At 36.5% G+C, this 14,665-nt stretch overlaps 1 protein-coding gene across 1 annotated transcript in view; it reads right to left on the minus strand.

The window, feature by feature from the left end:
• kl-2 (dynein heavy chain 2, axonemal kl-2) overlaps positions 1-14,665 on the minus strand; it is a 1,174,416-nt gene that overhangs the window by 390,279 nt on the left and 769,472 nt on the right. The window contains exon 49 of the mRNA XM_090369487.1: positions 4,242-4,377. Within this exon, the coding sequence (XP_090225613.1) occupies positions 4,242-4,377 (136 nt within the window). The remainder of the gene's footprint in view (positions 1-4,241; positions 4,378-14,665) is intronic.

Raw genomic sequence — 14,665 nt, forward strand, 5'->3', positions numbered from 1 at the left:
GGTAAATACAAAGAGATTAAATTCCTACCTACTGACACAATCCTCTTGCCAATGCTCCCAGAAACCTGATGAGTATACAGGCAAGAGGTGCTGCCAGCAGTTAATTTATAGGTGAGGGATTAAGTCCATTAGCCAATAGAATTTTGCCAAGTTTTCTGTCCTGGATCTGGGGTTCTTGTGTAGTGGAAGCATGGGGTGATCTTTGCTCTTATACTCTGGACATCAGGATTGGTGTGCAGGCTGGTTCTGGTGGTCTAGAGCAGAGGTCGGCAAACTTTTTTTGGAAAGGGCCAGATCGTAAAATTTTTAGGCTCAGCGGGCCAGGTACATGGGTAATTCTACTCATAGAGCAACAAAAAAAAAAAAAAAACAGGTTCAAATCTTTTTATTAGGAAGTGATATTTTACATAATATTTATACACATGCTGACACTTACAAATAAGTGAATAAAATATTTCCATTTATTAATAAACGTATTATAGAACTGGTTAAATTTTGTACTAATGCGATGAATCTAATTGTTTTTTCTGAGATAATATTTCATCATACTGGAGTTCGAAGTTAGTATCTCAACTCGACTATCGGCTAGTGCAGGGCGTAATTTGATTTATTTTTAATTTTTTCATGTAAGAAACAATATTAACCCGCAGGCCGGATTAAAAAGATGGGGCAGGCCAGATTTGGCCCATAGGCCGTAGTTTGCCGACCCCTGGTCTAGAGGGTGTTGTATATGGGCCATTGCTCCAGATATCTATTTTCTTTACCTGGTTTTTCATTTCTTCTTCTATTCTCTTATCATTGTTTCCTATTAACTGCTGAGGCTCTGATCATTTCTTATGAAGAAGTTACACTAAAAATTTCCAAATTCGCGAATAAGATGGACTGTGGTTGGTCCTTACCTAGATCTAATATAGTTAGGAAAGGATGTTACGTGGTTGTTTTCCATTCAGATTATTACTATATTTAATACCACATATATACCACATGAAATTAATAATAGTTTATTATGCTATTAGCCTATACTACTATACATTAAGGTGACGTTTCAGGGATCTTACTGATACCCATCATTAGACCATGATGATGGGGGGGGTAAAGAAAATAGAAAGGGTTATAAATTTGAATATATTACAATATTACAATTACAGTTGCCATTAAAATTAATGTTACAATTACAATTACAAATTGCAAATATATGATTCTAAAGTATTAAGCTTGAATTACCATTACAATAGAAAACAGATATAAAAATATGCACATCAGGATTCTGGGAGCATTGACAAGAGGAGTCTGTCAACAGGTAAGAATTTAATCCCTTTGTATTTACCTAAGATTTACTTAATTTAATATCTGTTTTCTATTGTAACAGTAATTGAAACTTAATACTTTAGAATAATAAAAAGTAGACTCTCGATTTTCCGGGACAGAGGGTAAAAAACAAATCCTGGATAATCCAAAAATACAGAAGTCCTCGACATTCGTAAGAGTAACGTAAGACGTAACTTCTTACTTCATCGAGTTTTATGAAACTCGGGAATGGCTAATAACATATTGCTACTATATTATTATTGATAAATCTGAATTCAGCACAATACTTGTTAATGTTTAACCATTTTCATACATTCTTATTAGTTTAATTTTCTTATCCAAATCGATTGCTTTCTTTTTCTTGGTAGATTTACTAGTACTGCTGTCACTTATTCTCTTAGTCGGTACCATGATAACTGTCAAGATGAAATTTTCTGTAAAGAACTTCACAGAGTTAAGGTGAAAACTCACTATTATCACTCCGTGCAAGCTCACATTTTACTAAAGAACATTTCTGGAGGTCACTATCATAAAACAATTTGCACTTTCCATGTTATTGGACTTTACTGTTCGTGAATCTAATTATAAACGGGCTCGATCTTATTGCATGTGCGAAAATATCAATAGCTGGAATTCTGTAGGTTTACGTTATTATGGTGAAATTGTGTCCCCTGCACTGAAATCTTCAGTCGTATAAAAAAAAAACCATAAATAAATTTTAAGAATTTTCTCTTCTTTCCTATTTTTTTTTGCTTGTCACTCCATATCTCACTTCTGAAATTTGTGTGTGCCGTGATCATCGTTATTGATTGCTTATTATTATTTTTTTTGTTTGTTTTAAATTTTAAAATCCTAGAAAAAAAAAATTGAGTGAAAAAAATTTACATAAATCCGTAGTTGTGTAAGTCTCCGACTTACGCAACTGTTGTATTGAAAAATGTTCAGCAACCTATGTAAAAAATACAGCGATAGATAAAAAACTTACCACGTTCGCGTGTCCAATACGATGCGTCCCTTTATTTTTTGCGATGTCAATTTTAAATCTAATAGCTTCCCTTTATTGTTTACGATGTTGCGTATGATTTGGTCACCAACATTAGAATGGTAATAGATGCACCATTTTCAAACTTTTGAATAATTTCAAGTTTTTTTTAACTGAAAGCACAACTGTTTTGCATTTACCCATCATTTTCACTATTTCTAAATAAAACAAAAAAAAAAAATATATATATATATATATATATATATGTATATATAAAAAATATTTTATATATACATTAAGTATAAAATATTGTAGGTAGAACATGTTAAAGAGCTTTATGTATAGAATTAAAACTAATGAATATACCATATACCCTGGGAGCAATATATGTTGTGAAAGAAGGGGGGGGGGGATGAACAGGAAAATAAAATGATAAGAATTGCAAAAATTGAAAAGAATTGCAAAAATTGAAAAAATACCAAAAATTTTTTGAAAAAGTGACCAACGTGAAAATAACATTGCAGTGTCTTTCATAATTTTTGTGTCATCATCAGAAATCATGACACAAAAATCACACATCAGAAATCATGACACACTTTTTCATAATTTCGGTCATCCACCGAAATCATGAAAAAGACAGCAATGCTCTTACAGAAGTAAGAGCTAAGTAGGTATATGGTATATTCATTGTTTTAATTCTATACATAAAGCTCTTTAACACATTCTACCTACAATATTTTATACTTAAAATATTTTTTATATATACATATACACATTATGGCTGTAGGGTACGTTTTGTTATGGCAGTGTCCCTGATCCATAAGTTATGTTATTGTAATTCAGACTTATCTAATTTCAAACTTAATTCCCCCCTCACATCATATAGCTTCTCTATATCATTATTCTTAAATATATATATATATATATATATACTTTAAAAAAAATTGACATCCCTGACATAAACAATGAAATAAAATTTCTTTTTGCAGTGCAACAGAACACAACAATCGAAGTGACGCACTACAACAAACTAAACATTTGTTTCTCTTTATTTATTTATCTTTTGAGTGGTGGGGGTGAAGACAGCAGGGTTGCAATATAAGAGATACATTAATCTCCCAATGACGACTTATAACGCTGCTTCTTGTCGCTTATTTCCGACTTACAAAACATCTGTTTATACCTATTCTAGTTATTACTTGAATTTTATGATTTTTGGTTGATTTCTTTTTCTTTTTTTTTTATTATTATTTGGAGTCTTGAAGTGTCCTAGTTAATCCGCTTCCCAATTAATCCGATCCTGGTAAATCGAGAGTCTGCTGTATTTGTAATTGTAACAAATTGTAATAGTAATTGCAATATTAGTAATTGTAATAGTAATTGTAATATTGGTAATTGTAATTATAATATATTAAAAATTGTAACACTTTCTATTTTCTGTTCCACCCAACAGCATGGTCTGACGATGGGTATTGGTAGATGCCTGAAACATCACCTTAATGTATAGTAGTTTAGGTGAATAGGCAATAAAATATATTAATTTCACATGTTATATGAGTGGAATTAAATATAGTAACAATTTATTCTATACATTTGTTTATAATTAAATGTAACATTACAGACATTTGTCTGTAATGTGACAGTTTTTATTAATGTAATTAATGCTATTAATGCTGCTGAAGGCAACTGCACATTAAATCATGAAAAGAGATTTTTAAATAATGTTAAGTGATCACTTTTAGAGGATACAATTTGTTAAAGCTTTATTCATTATTGTAATAATCATTTTCATATGATTTTTGATTTCAAAGTGGATTCTAAAAATCAACTTTTAATAACTATTTTTTATTTTAAAATACTGGCAATGCATTTATAACATTATTAAGAAGGATAAAAGAGTTTTTCGGGCAATTTTTCAGGTATTGAAACAACTTATGAAAGAATTATTTACTTTTTCAAGTGGCTCTCCAACATCCACATTTTCAAGATACTTCTCAGCAACATCATGCAATGCTTCTTTTGGCCAATCTCCAAACCAATCTATAATAGTGCAATTCACTAAGGCAGGATAATTCAGAATATATTGCCTGTAATCAAAACAGAATGTATTATATATTTAGTTATTTCATTTTCTTGTAATTTGTAATGTAACTAAATATAGCTATATATCAGTTTAAAATTTCCATACACATACTGGTTATTTTCGAACATCTGAAACTATGCATAAAACTTCAAAGCATATCAAAAAATGTTTTTCTTTTTAATATTTTTCTATTTAACAACAACTTTGATAAACTTGATTACTGAATACAGGTGTATTAAGTCTAACAAAAGAGACAATAAATTTTTAATATTTAAAGATTTTATAGTTATTTATTATCATTTGAGAACAGAACTAAGCAAACCCATGGCACTCATATGGCCATTTTGAGATTTTAAAGTTCACAGAACAATGATTTTCCAGTGCAAATTTTAATTCAACAATGCACAGTAACTGCAATGCTAAATTAAAATTAATTTAATTTTTGTGAATAAAAAGTAAAAAAAAATTAAATTTTAGAAGAAATACGCACACAATCAAAGTAACTAAACTAGAGAAATTTTTCTACAAAAAGAATACATTTTACTATTTTTCTATTACTGTTTTTTTGTTTCATGATTTTTTTCTAAATCGAAATCCTTGAGGATAACAATCAAAATTAAAAATTATTAGTAAAAAATAAATAAAATGATGCATACTGATAAATTAAGTCATCACAAAGATATATATGCAATTTACTGTTAAAAAGAACTTTGCTGTTATGGAAAAAAATCAAGTTTTACATTCCTCATGATGCCCTTGAAAAAATTTTTGTTTTCAAAAATAATCTTTTGGGTGCCACGAATTGCTTAGGCTTGTTTTACAAGATAAAATACAAAGTAATTGAAAAGTAACAGCGATGTATTAAAATGTAACATCTAATGAAACATAAGACAAAATGGTGGAATTCAATGTAAATTGTTATTTTTTGTCCAAAAACTCCAATAACTTTTTGGAAAAAAAAATTTGTTTCTGTTTCTTAGGAATCAGAATTTATTAAAATTAGGCTAAGTAGAATTTATATATTTAAATTTAAACTCTGCAATGCAGTATTTTGGGTCCTTTATGAATAGTAATGAACTATTTATAATTTTTTTCCTATTAGTTCTACTACTGATACCTTCCCTGGCTAGCAGCAAGTCTAGCCAATATTTTGAAACAAGTAAAACCAATATTTAGCAATGCAACACAATGCCTGTTTTATTTTAATGAGCAATGTTCTCCATGCATATCAATGTGTATGGACTGCTTATCCTCTGCATGGGGTAGTCAAAGGGACTGGTCTGGAAAGCAATGGTGTCTGAATGTGAATGTCTAATAAAGCAAAAGTCTGGCCTATGGAATGGTTACCCTCCTTGTGTTAAGGTTGGCTGGTTGGGCATTTAGAGAGTTCCTTTCTGTATCAATTACTTCAGTGATAGTGCACCATTGCATAGGGTACTATGAGGCACAAGCCAAATGTTTCCAAGCTGGGACAACATTAAAATTAATTTAGACTTACTGTATGTTAGTTACATCTAAGTTTGTAGACGATACAAAGGCTGGCAGAGTTTTAATGACACTAATAACAGTAGGCTACTGCAACAGGATCTAGAAAAATTGAGCAGATGGGCTGAGAGGTGGCAACTGAAATTTAACATTGACAGATGTAAAGTACTGCATGTGGGTAGTTGTTGTTTGTTTGTTATTTAGATTTTAGGAGAATTAGCAACTAAGGTCATATTGCTCCGGGAATATGCGGTGGTCATTCCCTGACCTTTCCGCATCCTCCATAATTGGTAGTAACAGGCTCGAACCCCAGTCTAATCAAGAAGCGTGTGCTACGCACTGCTGCTCCTTCCCACCTGGCTACGGAGGTGCCCATATGGGTAGCAGTAACCCCAGAGTAACATGTCAACTGTGTGGTATTATACTCAGAGTGGTAGAGAATGAAAAGGACATAGGGATAATTGTGCAGTTAGATATGAATTTTTCTGAGCAGTGCAGACGGTCTGCAAGAGTAGCTCATGGTGTCTTGTCAATGATATATAGGAATATGTCTAGCAGGGATAAGGAGGTGATTATTCCCTTGTATAAGGCAATGGTAAGGCCACACCTTGAGTACTGTATACAGGTCTGGAGGCCTCATTTTAGAAGGATATAGAGCTGCTGGAACGAGTACAGAGAAGGGCAACAAGATTAGTGAATGGAACAAAGGGTTGTTCTTATGAAGAAAGACTTAAGTTTGCAAATTACAGTGTCTGGAGATCAGGCACCTGTGAGGTGATCTGTTTGATGTGTATAAGGCCTTAAATGGTTTGAGCAAGCTCAATGCTGATGGATTCTTCCTCTTGCCCAGATTAATCGCCTGAGGGGGACATAAATTAAAATTGAGGAAAAACAGTTGTAGACAGATGAGTGGAAATTTGGTTGAAGCCAGTGGGTGGTTGACTGCTGGAACAAATTTCCATCTGTCATTGTAGAAGTTGATAGATTAAATAAATTCAGAGCAGAACTAGACAAACATTTGGAGTGAATGGATGGGTGAAATGGGAAGGGGTTTTTATTTTTTTTTTTGGCTGGTGCTGTATAAGCTTGCTTCCTTGCATCATATGCTTCTACTAATGCTAATGAATTATTTCCTCAAGACTTTATTCTTTGATCCCAGTACTACTCCTGGCGCCTCCGTAGCCAGGTGAGCAGGAGCAGCAGTGCGTAGCGCACGCTACTTGATTAGACCAGGGTTCAAGTCCATGAACACCAAATACGGAGGATGTGGAAAGTTCAGGGAATGACCACCACATATCCACAGTTATTTTGTGTTGCTAATATTATGTATAAGCGTCAACAACAACATCTTAACAAGCATAGGTAATAGATAGTTTCGCCAATTAGTCTGGCTGAAAGCAACTTTCTTTACATCCAGCCTGCAGTTAATATTACTGAGTTTATGTTTCCTGATCCTAATCACTTCACAAAAAAAAAAAAAAAAAAGAAAAGAAAAGAAAAATAGTCTTGACATTTTGCTTACCCAGGCTGCTAAAAGTTTGAAAAACCTTAGTGCTCACCTTTCAGATTCCTAATCTCTAGGTTCTAACCAATAAGTAGTTTAATTAAATTAATCACTCTTGAACCACATGAAATTAGTAATGCTGAAGCTACAGCACATTTACATATTTAGGTAACTACTTCTATTACTATATAAGAGATGGAAAGAAATAAAAATAAAACTAATAAACAAACCAACCAAAATAAATTAAACAGCAAAAGCATACCCTCACTTCAGAAAAGCCCTTTAGTCCTCCACAGAGTTGGTACATTGCTGCTACTTTATGTTAAGCAAAAAGGCTACAGAATTCCACCTCAGAGACAAATGCAGGCTTCCAAACAAGAAAATTACCAGAATCAAAGAAATAGGGAAATCATAGGAATGATTTCTTCAGTGGGGGAGCACCCATCTGTTGACCCCCTCCCCTCCAAAAGGTCATATTTCCATGGTTTTATACACATAATACCCAACAAAGATCACACCTACGAGGTTCAAGACAAACGTTTCTGAACTGGCCATGTGCAGTGCTAACCACATGTTTCTGAACTGGCCATGTGCAGTGCTTTGGATACTTTGGATACTATTTAACCAATTCATTGTGAGTTATTGTGACAAGTTTCATGCAAATAGGACAACGTACTTTTGTGCAATTGGTATTTTAAGTGTGTCTTTCAATTTTTGTAGCTGAGTAAAATAGTGGATGTTAAGGAATAGGAATTTTCATAAAGTTTGTCATAAACTTGGAAAAATAGCTTCAGAGACTTACAAAATGCTTAAACATGCTTTTGGTGATGACGCTATGGGTACAACACAATCTTTTCAATCTTATTCACATTTCTAAGGTGGCTAAACTTCAGTTGAGGAATTTGAGTGCACAGGTCATCCATAATCAGGTTGGATTGATTTTTTTTTTTTTTTTTTTAATGTGAATCCCAAACACGAGAGGTATTAGAACCTATACTTAGTACCGTGCTTCGGTTGGAGGTTGAGAAGATGAAAGAAGATATTTGTTGACATTGGACTTGAACTTCGGTAGATTGTAATTTTCAGGAAATACGTATGAAGGAAGGTTGTTCCAGAAAATGGCAGTTGAATGATTAAATGAGGAAGATGAAAAGTTGGTCTGTGGGTTTGAAGTTGGACAGTAAATGGATGTTGGCGGCACGTGTTCGGACTGTTTTGAAAGAGAGAGAATGGGAATTATAGAAGCCAATTCAGAAGAACAGTGCCCATGGAAGTATCTGTAGTAGAGGCATGCAGCAGAAACAGTCCGTCTATGAGAAAGCGAGTGGACAGACTCTGTTAGAGATGAATCACTAATTAACCTAACTGCCCTCTTCTGAATGGAATCAAGAAGCCTAAGAGAGGTTTTGGAGACACCACCCCAGATGTGGGAACAATATTCCATAGCAGGGGAGATTCATGATTTATAGAGAGTGAACAGCTGTTTGGAAGAAAAGTAATGCCGAGAGCGAAAGAGAAAACCAAGTTTTTTAGATGCACAGGAAGCAATATTTGTAATGTGCTTGTGCCAAGAGAGATTAGAAGTCAGGGTAATCCCCAAAAGAGATATATCATTTTGCCTAGAAATCAGAGTGTCACTAAAGATAAGCATAGGAGCAGAAGAATCCTTTTTGTGAGATATAAGACAAGACTGAGTTTTAGAAGGGTTGAAATCAACTAAGCTGTCTTTGCCCCACTGGAGAATTACCTAAAGATCGGCATTTAAGGAATTGGTAGCAGATTTTCGAGAAGATGAAGCTGATTGAGCAGGACAAGGTTTCTCGAAATGGAAAGTGGAATGCAATGTGCTATCATCAGCAAAACTATGGATAGGATTTCCAGTCAATGGAAGAAGGTCATTAATATACAAGAGGAAAAGAGTGGGGGAAAGAACTGAACCTTGGGGGACACCGGCATTAGTGGAGAAGTTAGAAGACAGAGAGCCATCTACCATCACCCTCAGTGAGCGATCAGAGAGAAAACTGGATAACCAATTACTAAAAACAGTTGGCAAACCATAAGATGGAAGCTTGTTTAGAAGACCTTTATGCCAAACACGATCAAAAGCCTTTGAGATGTCAAGAGCAACTACTTGTGCTTCACCGAACTTTTCCATTGAATTAGTCCATAAATGGATAACATAAACCAGGATATCACCAGTGGATCGACTATGACAGAATCCATACTGGCAATCGTTGATCAGACGGAAGGTTTCTAGGTAGTTTAAGAGTTGGCAGTTAATTGATTTCTCCATTACTTTAGAAAGAGCAAAAGTAATTGCAATGGGATGATAATTGGATGGGAGGGATTTGTCACCCTTTTTAGGAACTGGCTGGATATGAGCAAATTTCCAAGCAGAAGAAAAAACACCTTTGGAATAAGAAAGTGAAAAAAGGCGGCAAAGAATAGGAGTAAGTTCAGGAGCACAGGTTTTGAGAACAAGTGGAGATATACCATCAGGACCTGGAACTTTCTTAGCATCAAGATTCATCAAAATCCTTCTGATATCCTTTTCACGGAAGACCACAGGAGGCATTGAATGGAGCATGTTGGGAATGGTGGGAGGTGTTTCACCAAGATCATTAATACATGAGCTGGAAGAAAAATGGGATGCCAGCAGGTCAGCTTTATCCTTGGCTGAAGTGACAACAGAACCATCTGGTTTGGACAGAGGTGGGAGCAGAGATGGGCAAAAGTTGCGGCCAATAGCTTTGGCAAGAGACCAGAATGCTCGGCTACCATTAGGGCAAGAAGCAAGTTTTCTACTCTTAGCCTGTTCAAACTCTAGTTTGGACTGATTAATAACTGCTTTACAATTGTTGCGAGCTTCGGTATAGGCAGAAAATGAAACTGAAGAATTAGAAACAAGCCAATTACGATATGCAACATTCTTCTCTTGAACGGCCTTAGCACATTTATTAGAAAACCAAGGTTTAGATAAAGGACGAGATTTTAAAGTGGAGTGTGGGATAAAGGATTCCATTCCTGCAAGAATAATTTCACTGACATGATCTGAGCAAACGTTGACATCAGAAGTTTTGAAACAGTAATCCGACCAAGGAAAAGAATAAAAGAAGTCTCACAGGTCATCCCATTTTGCATTCTTGTAATGCCAAACAACACGAGGTTGGAAATAGCCGTGAGATAAAGGTTCCATTGGAGAAGAGACAATCACCAAGTTGTGAGCTGAAGTGCCTAAAGGACCTCTCACTTCGATCGTGTACTTAGTAGGGTTGTTTGTGAGAAAATGATCAAGCATATTGGCTGTATGATTAGGATTGTCCGGTATTCTTGTAGGTAAATGAACAATCCATGCTAGGTCATTATTAATTGCAAAAGCCTCAGCATCTCGACCTACTGGGTCGGTGTGACTAGAAAACGGAAGCCAGCTGGAGTTGTGAACATTAAAATCACCAAGGAAAATTACCTCATTGCTAGGAAAGATGGACTGGAGAAAGTCAAGTTGCAAAGAGAGGAAGTCAAAGAGCTCCAAGTGATTAGTGGAGTTGGGAGAACGGTAGAGACAACAGATGAATTTGACACAATGAGGTAGAGAGATTTTAAGCAAGAGAAGATCAAAGAGAGGAGATTCCAAATTGCCAAGTCTTTGACAGGGAATATCAGAACGGACATAGGTGCACAAGTACCACCTTTGAGGCGAAAGGAATCATGCAGGGAATAATTTGAGCATCTGAGATGAGCAGTAAATGAATCAACCGATAACTCGGATTCTGTCAGAAAAAGTACATGGGGTTTGGCAGTCTGCAAGTGGAAATGGACATAGTTGAGATTAGAATTGAGGCCACGTATATTTGTGAAATGAATTAGGATGTGTTTGGGAGGTTTAGATCTTTTCACAGATAAGCTTGCTCTATTAGTTTGACAATTCATGGTGTATTCAATAGTAAAAAAAAAGTGGGTGGGACATGCTGTATGAAGTAATGAATTTTTGGATGTGGCTTACACGTGGTAAGAATATACCCAGATCCTTGACATAACGTGGCCTCGGCAATGCTCCCTGCATACACACTACTTGGACTCCCTCCAGTCACTATCTGGCAGAGTAGAGGTAACAACAAAGATCAGCTAGTGATTATACACTAGCTGATCCGGAAGCCTCCTAGAGTGTTACCAATAGGTTCGGTCCGGTGTACTAACTAGCGGCTGGCCTGCGAACACCGTTTTAGAGCTGTACCCTCGAAATGTAAGGAATACTGGATCTCGTCACGATATTCATCATAACCTCAAAAGTAATCAATCATACTGCATGATGGAAGAGATGGGGAAGGGTTGACCGGAACTTTGCTCTAGAGACTAAACTAAACATAAGCAAAATGGTATTTCACTAATTGATGAGAGTCATCTACCACCTAGTACTGCCTAGTAACATAGAGGGGCGGCGTTCCTCCATGTGGTGTGGGCACCACACCTCGACCCCTGCTTACGTTGGTTCACACCTGGGTGGTCACCCACCATGTACTTGTGCATGGAGGTTATACCCAGGACTACTAAGAGTCCCACCATCGTGAAGGTGCAAGTAGAGGATTTGGCTGTCACAGACCGTCCGGACTTCGCCGAAATTGGGTCCACTTGACTTGAGTGTCACCCGAATATCAGTTCCATCAGGGTTTTAGACTCCCAGGTAGCAAGTACAGCTTGTCTGGCATATCTGAGAGAATGTCTGTGACAACCTCAAGAATTTTTGCTGATGCTTTCGAGGCAGTGTTAGATGGGTCGGAAAACTGCTAGTTGGGGGGGATACAAGGACTAATAGATTATCAGTAGCCACTGGCAGAGGTGGAAGTGATTCTTGCACTGCTTCTATTGAAATAAGCAGAAGCCTGAAAAACAAGATGCAGGATATTTCAGAGACTGCTGGGAGTCACTGCGGTACAAGTAAACACATGGGGTGTGTTAGGGTAGCTAAGAATAGAAACAGGTGCATGTATACCTGCGTGTACACCAATGCTAGGAGTTTGGTAAATAAATTTGATGAATTTGAGGTATTGCTCAAAACATCAAAGGCAGATATTGTTGGGATATCAGAGACGTGGTGTCACACAGATATAAGTAACGCGGAACTGGAATTTGGGGAATACAATGTGTATAGAAAGGAAAGACAGGACAGAAGGGGAGGAGGGGTTATGCTATTAATTAAGAAACACATAAAGTCCAAGGAAGTGAAGCCAGTCGACATCGATGGACAGGGCAGTGTCGAGTCAGTTTGGTGTGACAAAAGCATAGGGAAATCAAAATTGAGAGTAGGAGTGTGCTATAGGCCTAATGACTCTGATGAGTATAATAAGATATTGTACAGGGAAATAGAGTGGGCCAGTAAATCAGAGAGTCTTATAATGGGGGATTTTAATTTCCCAGATATTGACTGGAATTTGTGGGTTGGTCACTCGCACACTAGCAAGGTTTTTTGGGAATTTATTGGATGATTGTTTTCTACATCAGCATGTTCATGAGGCAACAAGAGGGAGCAATACTCTTGATCTGATTATCAGTAGTGATTCTTCATGCATTAAGAATCTGCAGATAAATGAACCACTAGGTGGCAGTGATCACAGTGTGCTGAAGTGGGATTTACTCAAGGAGGTAACTACCATCAGAGGTAAAGGGAAGGGTTTTTGTTTTCGTAAAGGCGACTATGATGGACTGAGACAGTATTTAAATTCTATACAGTGGGACCAACTGATGACGTTACCAACAGTAAACTCAAAATGGGAAGCATTCAAGGAACTAATATTGGAGGCTACCAGGCTTTACATACCAACTAAGAAATATTGTTCAAGGTTTAGGCCTAAATGGTTGTCAGATGAACTAATGAGACATATGGCAGAGAAAAAAATGCTTGGGAAACATATAAATTAACTCGTGACATAGAAGCCTATGATAGATACAAATTGATCTGTAACTAAGTCACAAAGGAGATTAGGCACGCAAAGGCAGACTACGAAAAATCCTTGGCAAAGGATGCAAAGAAAAACAGAAAAGAGTTCTTTACATATTTAAACTCAAGAAGGAAAGGGATGAATCAGATTGGTCCACTGGATATTGATGGTTCAACAGTTGAGGATCCTGCTCAGGTGGCTAACAATCTAAACGAGTATTTTGCATCTACATTCACGCATGAGGAGTTATTCAGGAAGGAGAATGATGTAGGTAAAGTAAACATTGGCAGTAAGCTGGATGATTTTGTAATAACTGAGAGGAAAGTGGCGGAGAGATTGTTGAGGATAAACATAAAAAAGGCACCGGGGTGGATGGGATCTATCCAGTTATATTAAAGGAGGCAGCAAAGGAAGTAACCAAACCCCTAGCCATAATTTTGAGAGCTTCTTTGAACTCAGGGGAGGTACCCATAGACTGGAGATGTGCAAATGTAACCCCAATTCACAAAGGAGGATCAAAGGCTGACACAAGTAATTATAGACCTGTTAGTTTAACTTCTGTTCCAGGTAAATTAATGGAGGCACTGGTTAAAGAAGCACTGCAGGATCATCTAGACAAGAATTCAGTTATAGCTCAGACGCAGCATGGTTTTGTTAAGGGCAGGTCTTGCCTGACCAATTTGATTGGATACTATGATGTAGTCACAAAAGAACTGGATGCAGGGAATAACTTTGATATTATATATTTGGATCTTAGAAAGGCTTTTGATACTGTTGCACATGGAAGACTGCTGCACAAATTGGAGCAGTGTGGCATTGGAGGCAAATTGTTGCTATGGATAAGGGGATGGTTGAGTGGCAGAAGACAGAGAGTGGTAATCAATGGACACTGCTCAACGTGGACTAATGTTATTAGTGGAGTTCCTCAGGGTTCAGTGTTGGGTCCATTGTTGTTTTCGGTGTTTATGAATGATATTGATGATGGGATATCAAGTTTAATGTCCAAGTTTGCAGATGATACAAAGGTTGGCAGGGTTGTTAAGGACACTACTGACGCTATGCTGCTGCAACAGGATCTGGAAAGGTTGAGCAGATGGGCTGAGAGGTGGCAAATGAAGTTTAACATTAACAAATGTAAAGTACTACATATGGGAAACAGCAACCCGAGAGCAACGTATCAACTCTGCGGTACTACACTGACAGTGCTGGAGAATGAAAAGGACCTGGGGGTAATTGTGCAGGCAGATATGAAGTTCTCTGAGCAGTGCAGACGAGCTGCAAGAGTAGCTCATGGTGTCTTGTCAATGATATACAGGAATTTTTCTAGCAGGGATAAGGAGGTGATTATTCCCTTGTATAAGGCAATG

Source organism: Mastigoproctus giganteus, chromosome 1 (assembly GCF_048544385.1).
Source record: "Mastigoproctus giganteus isolate SK-2022 chromosome 1, ASM4854438v1, whole genome shotgun sequence".
Classification (NCBI taxonomy): Eukaryota; Metazoa; Arthropoda; class Arachnida; order Uropygi; family Thelyphonidae; genus Mastigoproctus; species Mastigoproctus giganteus.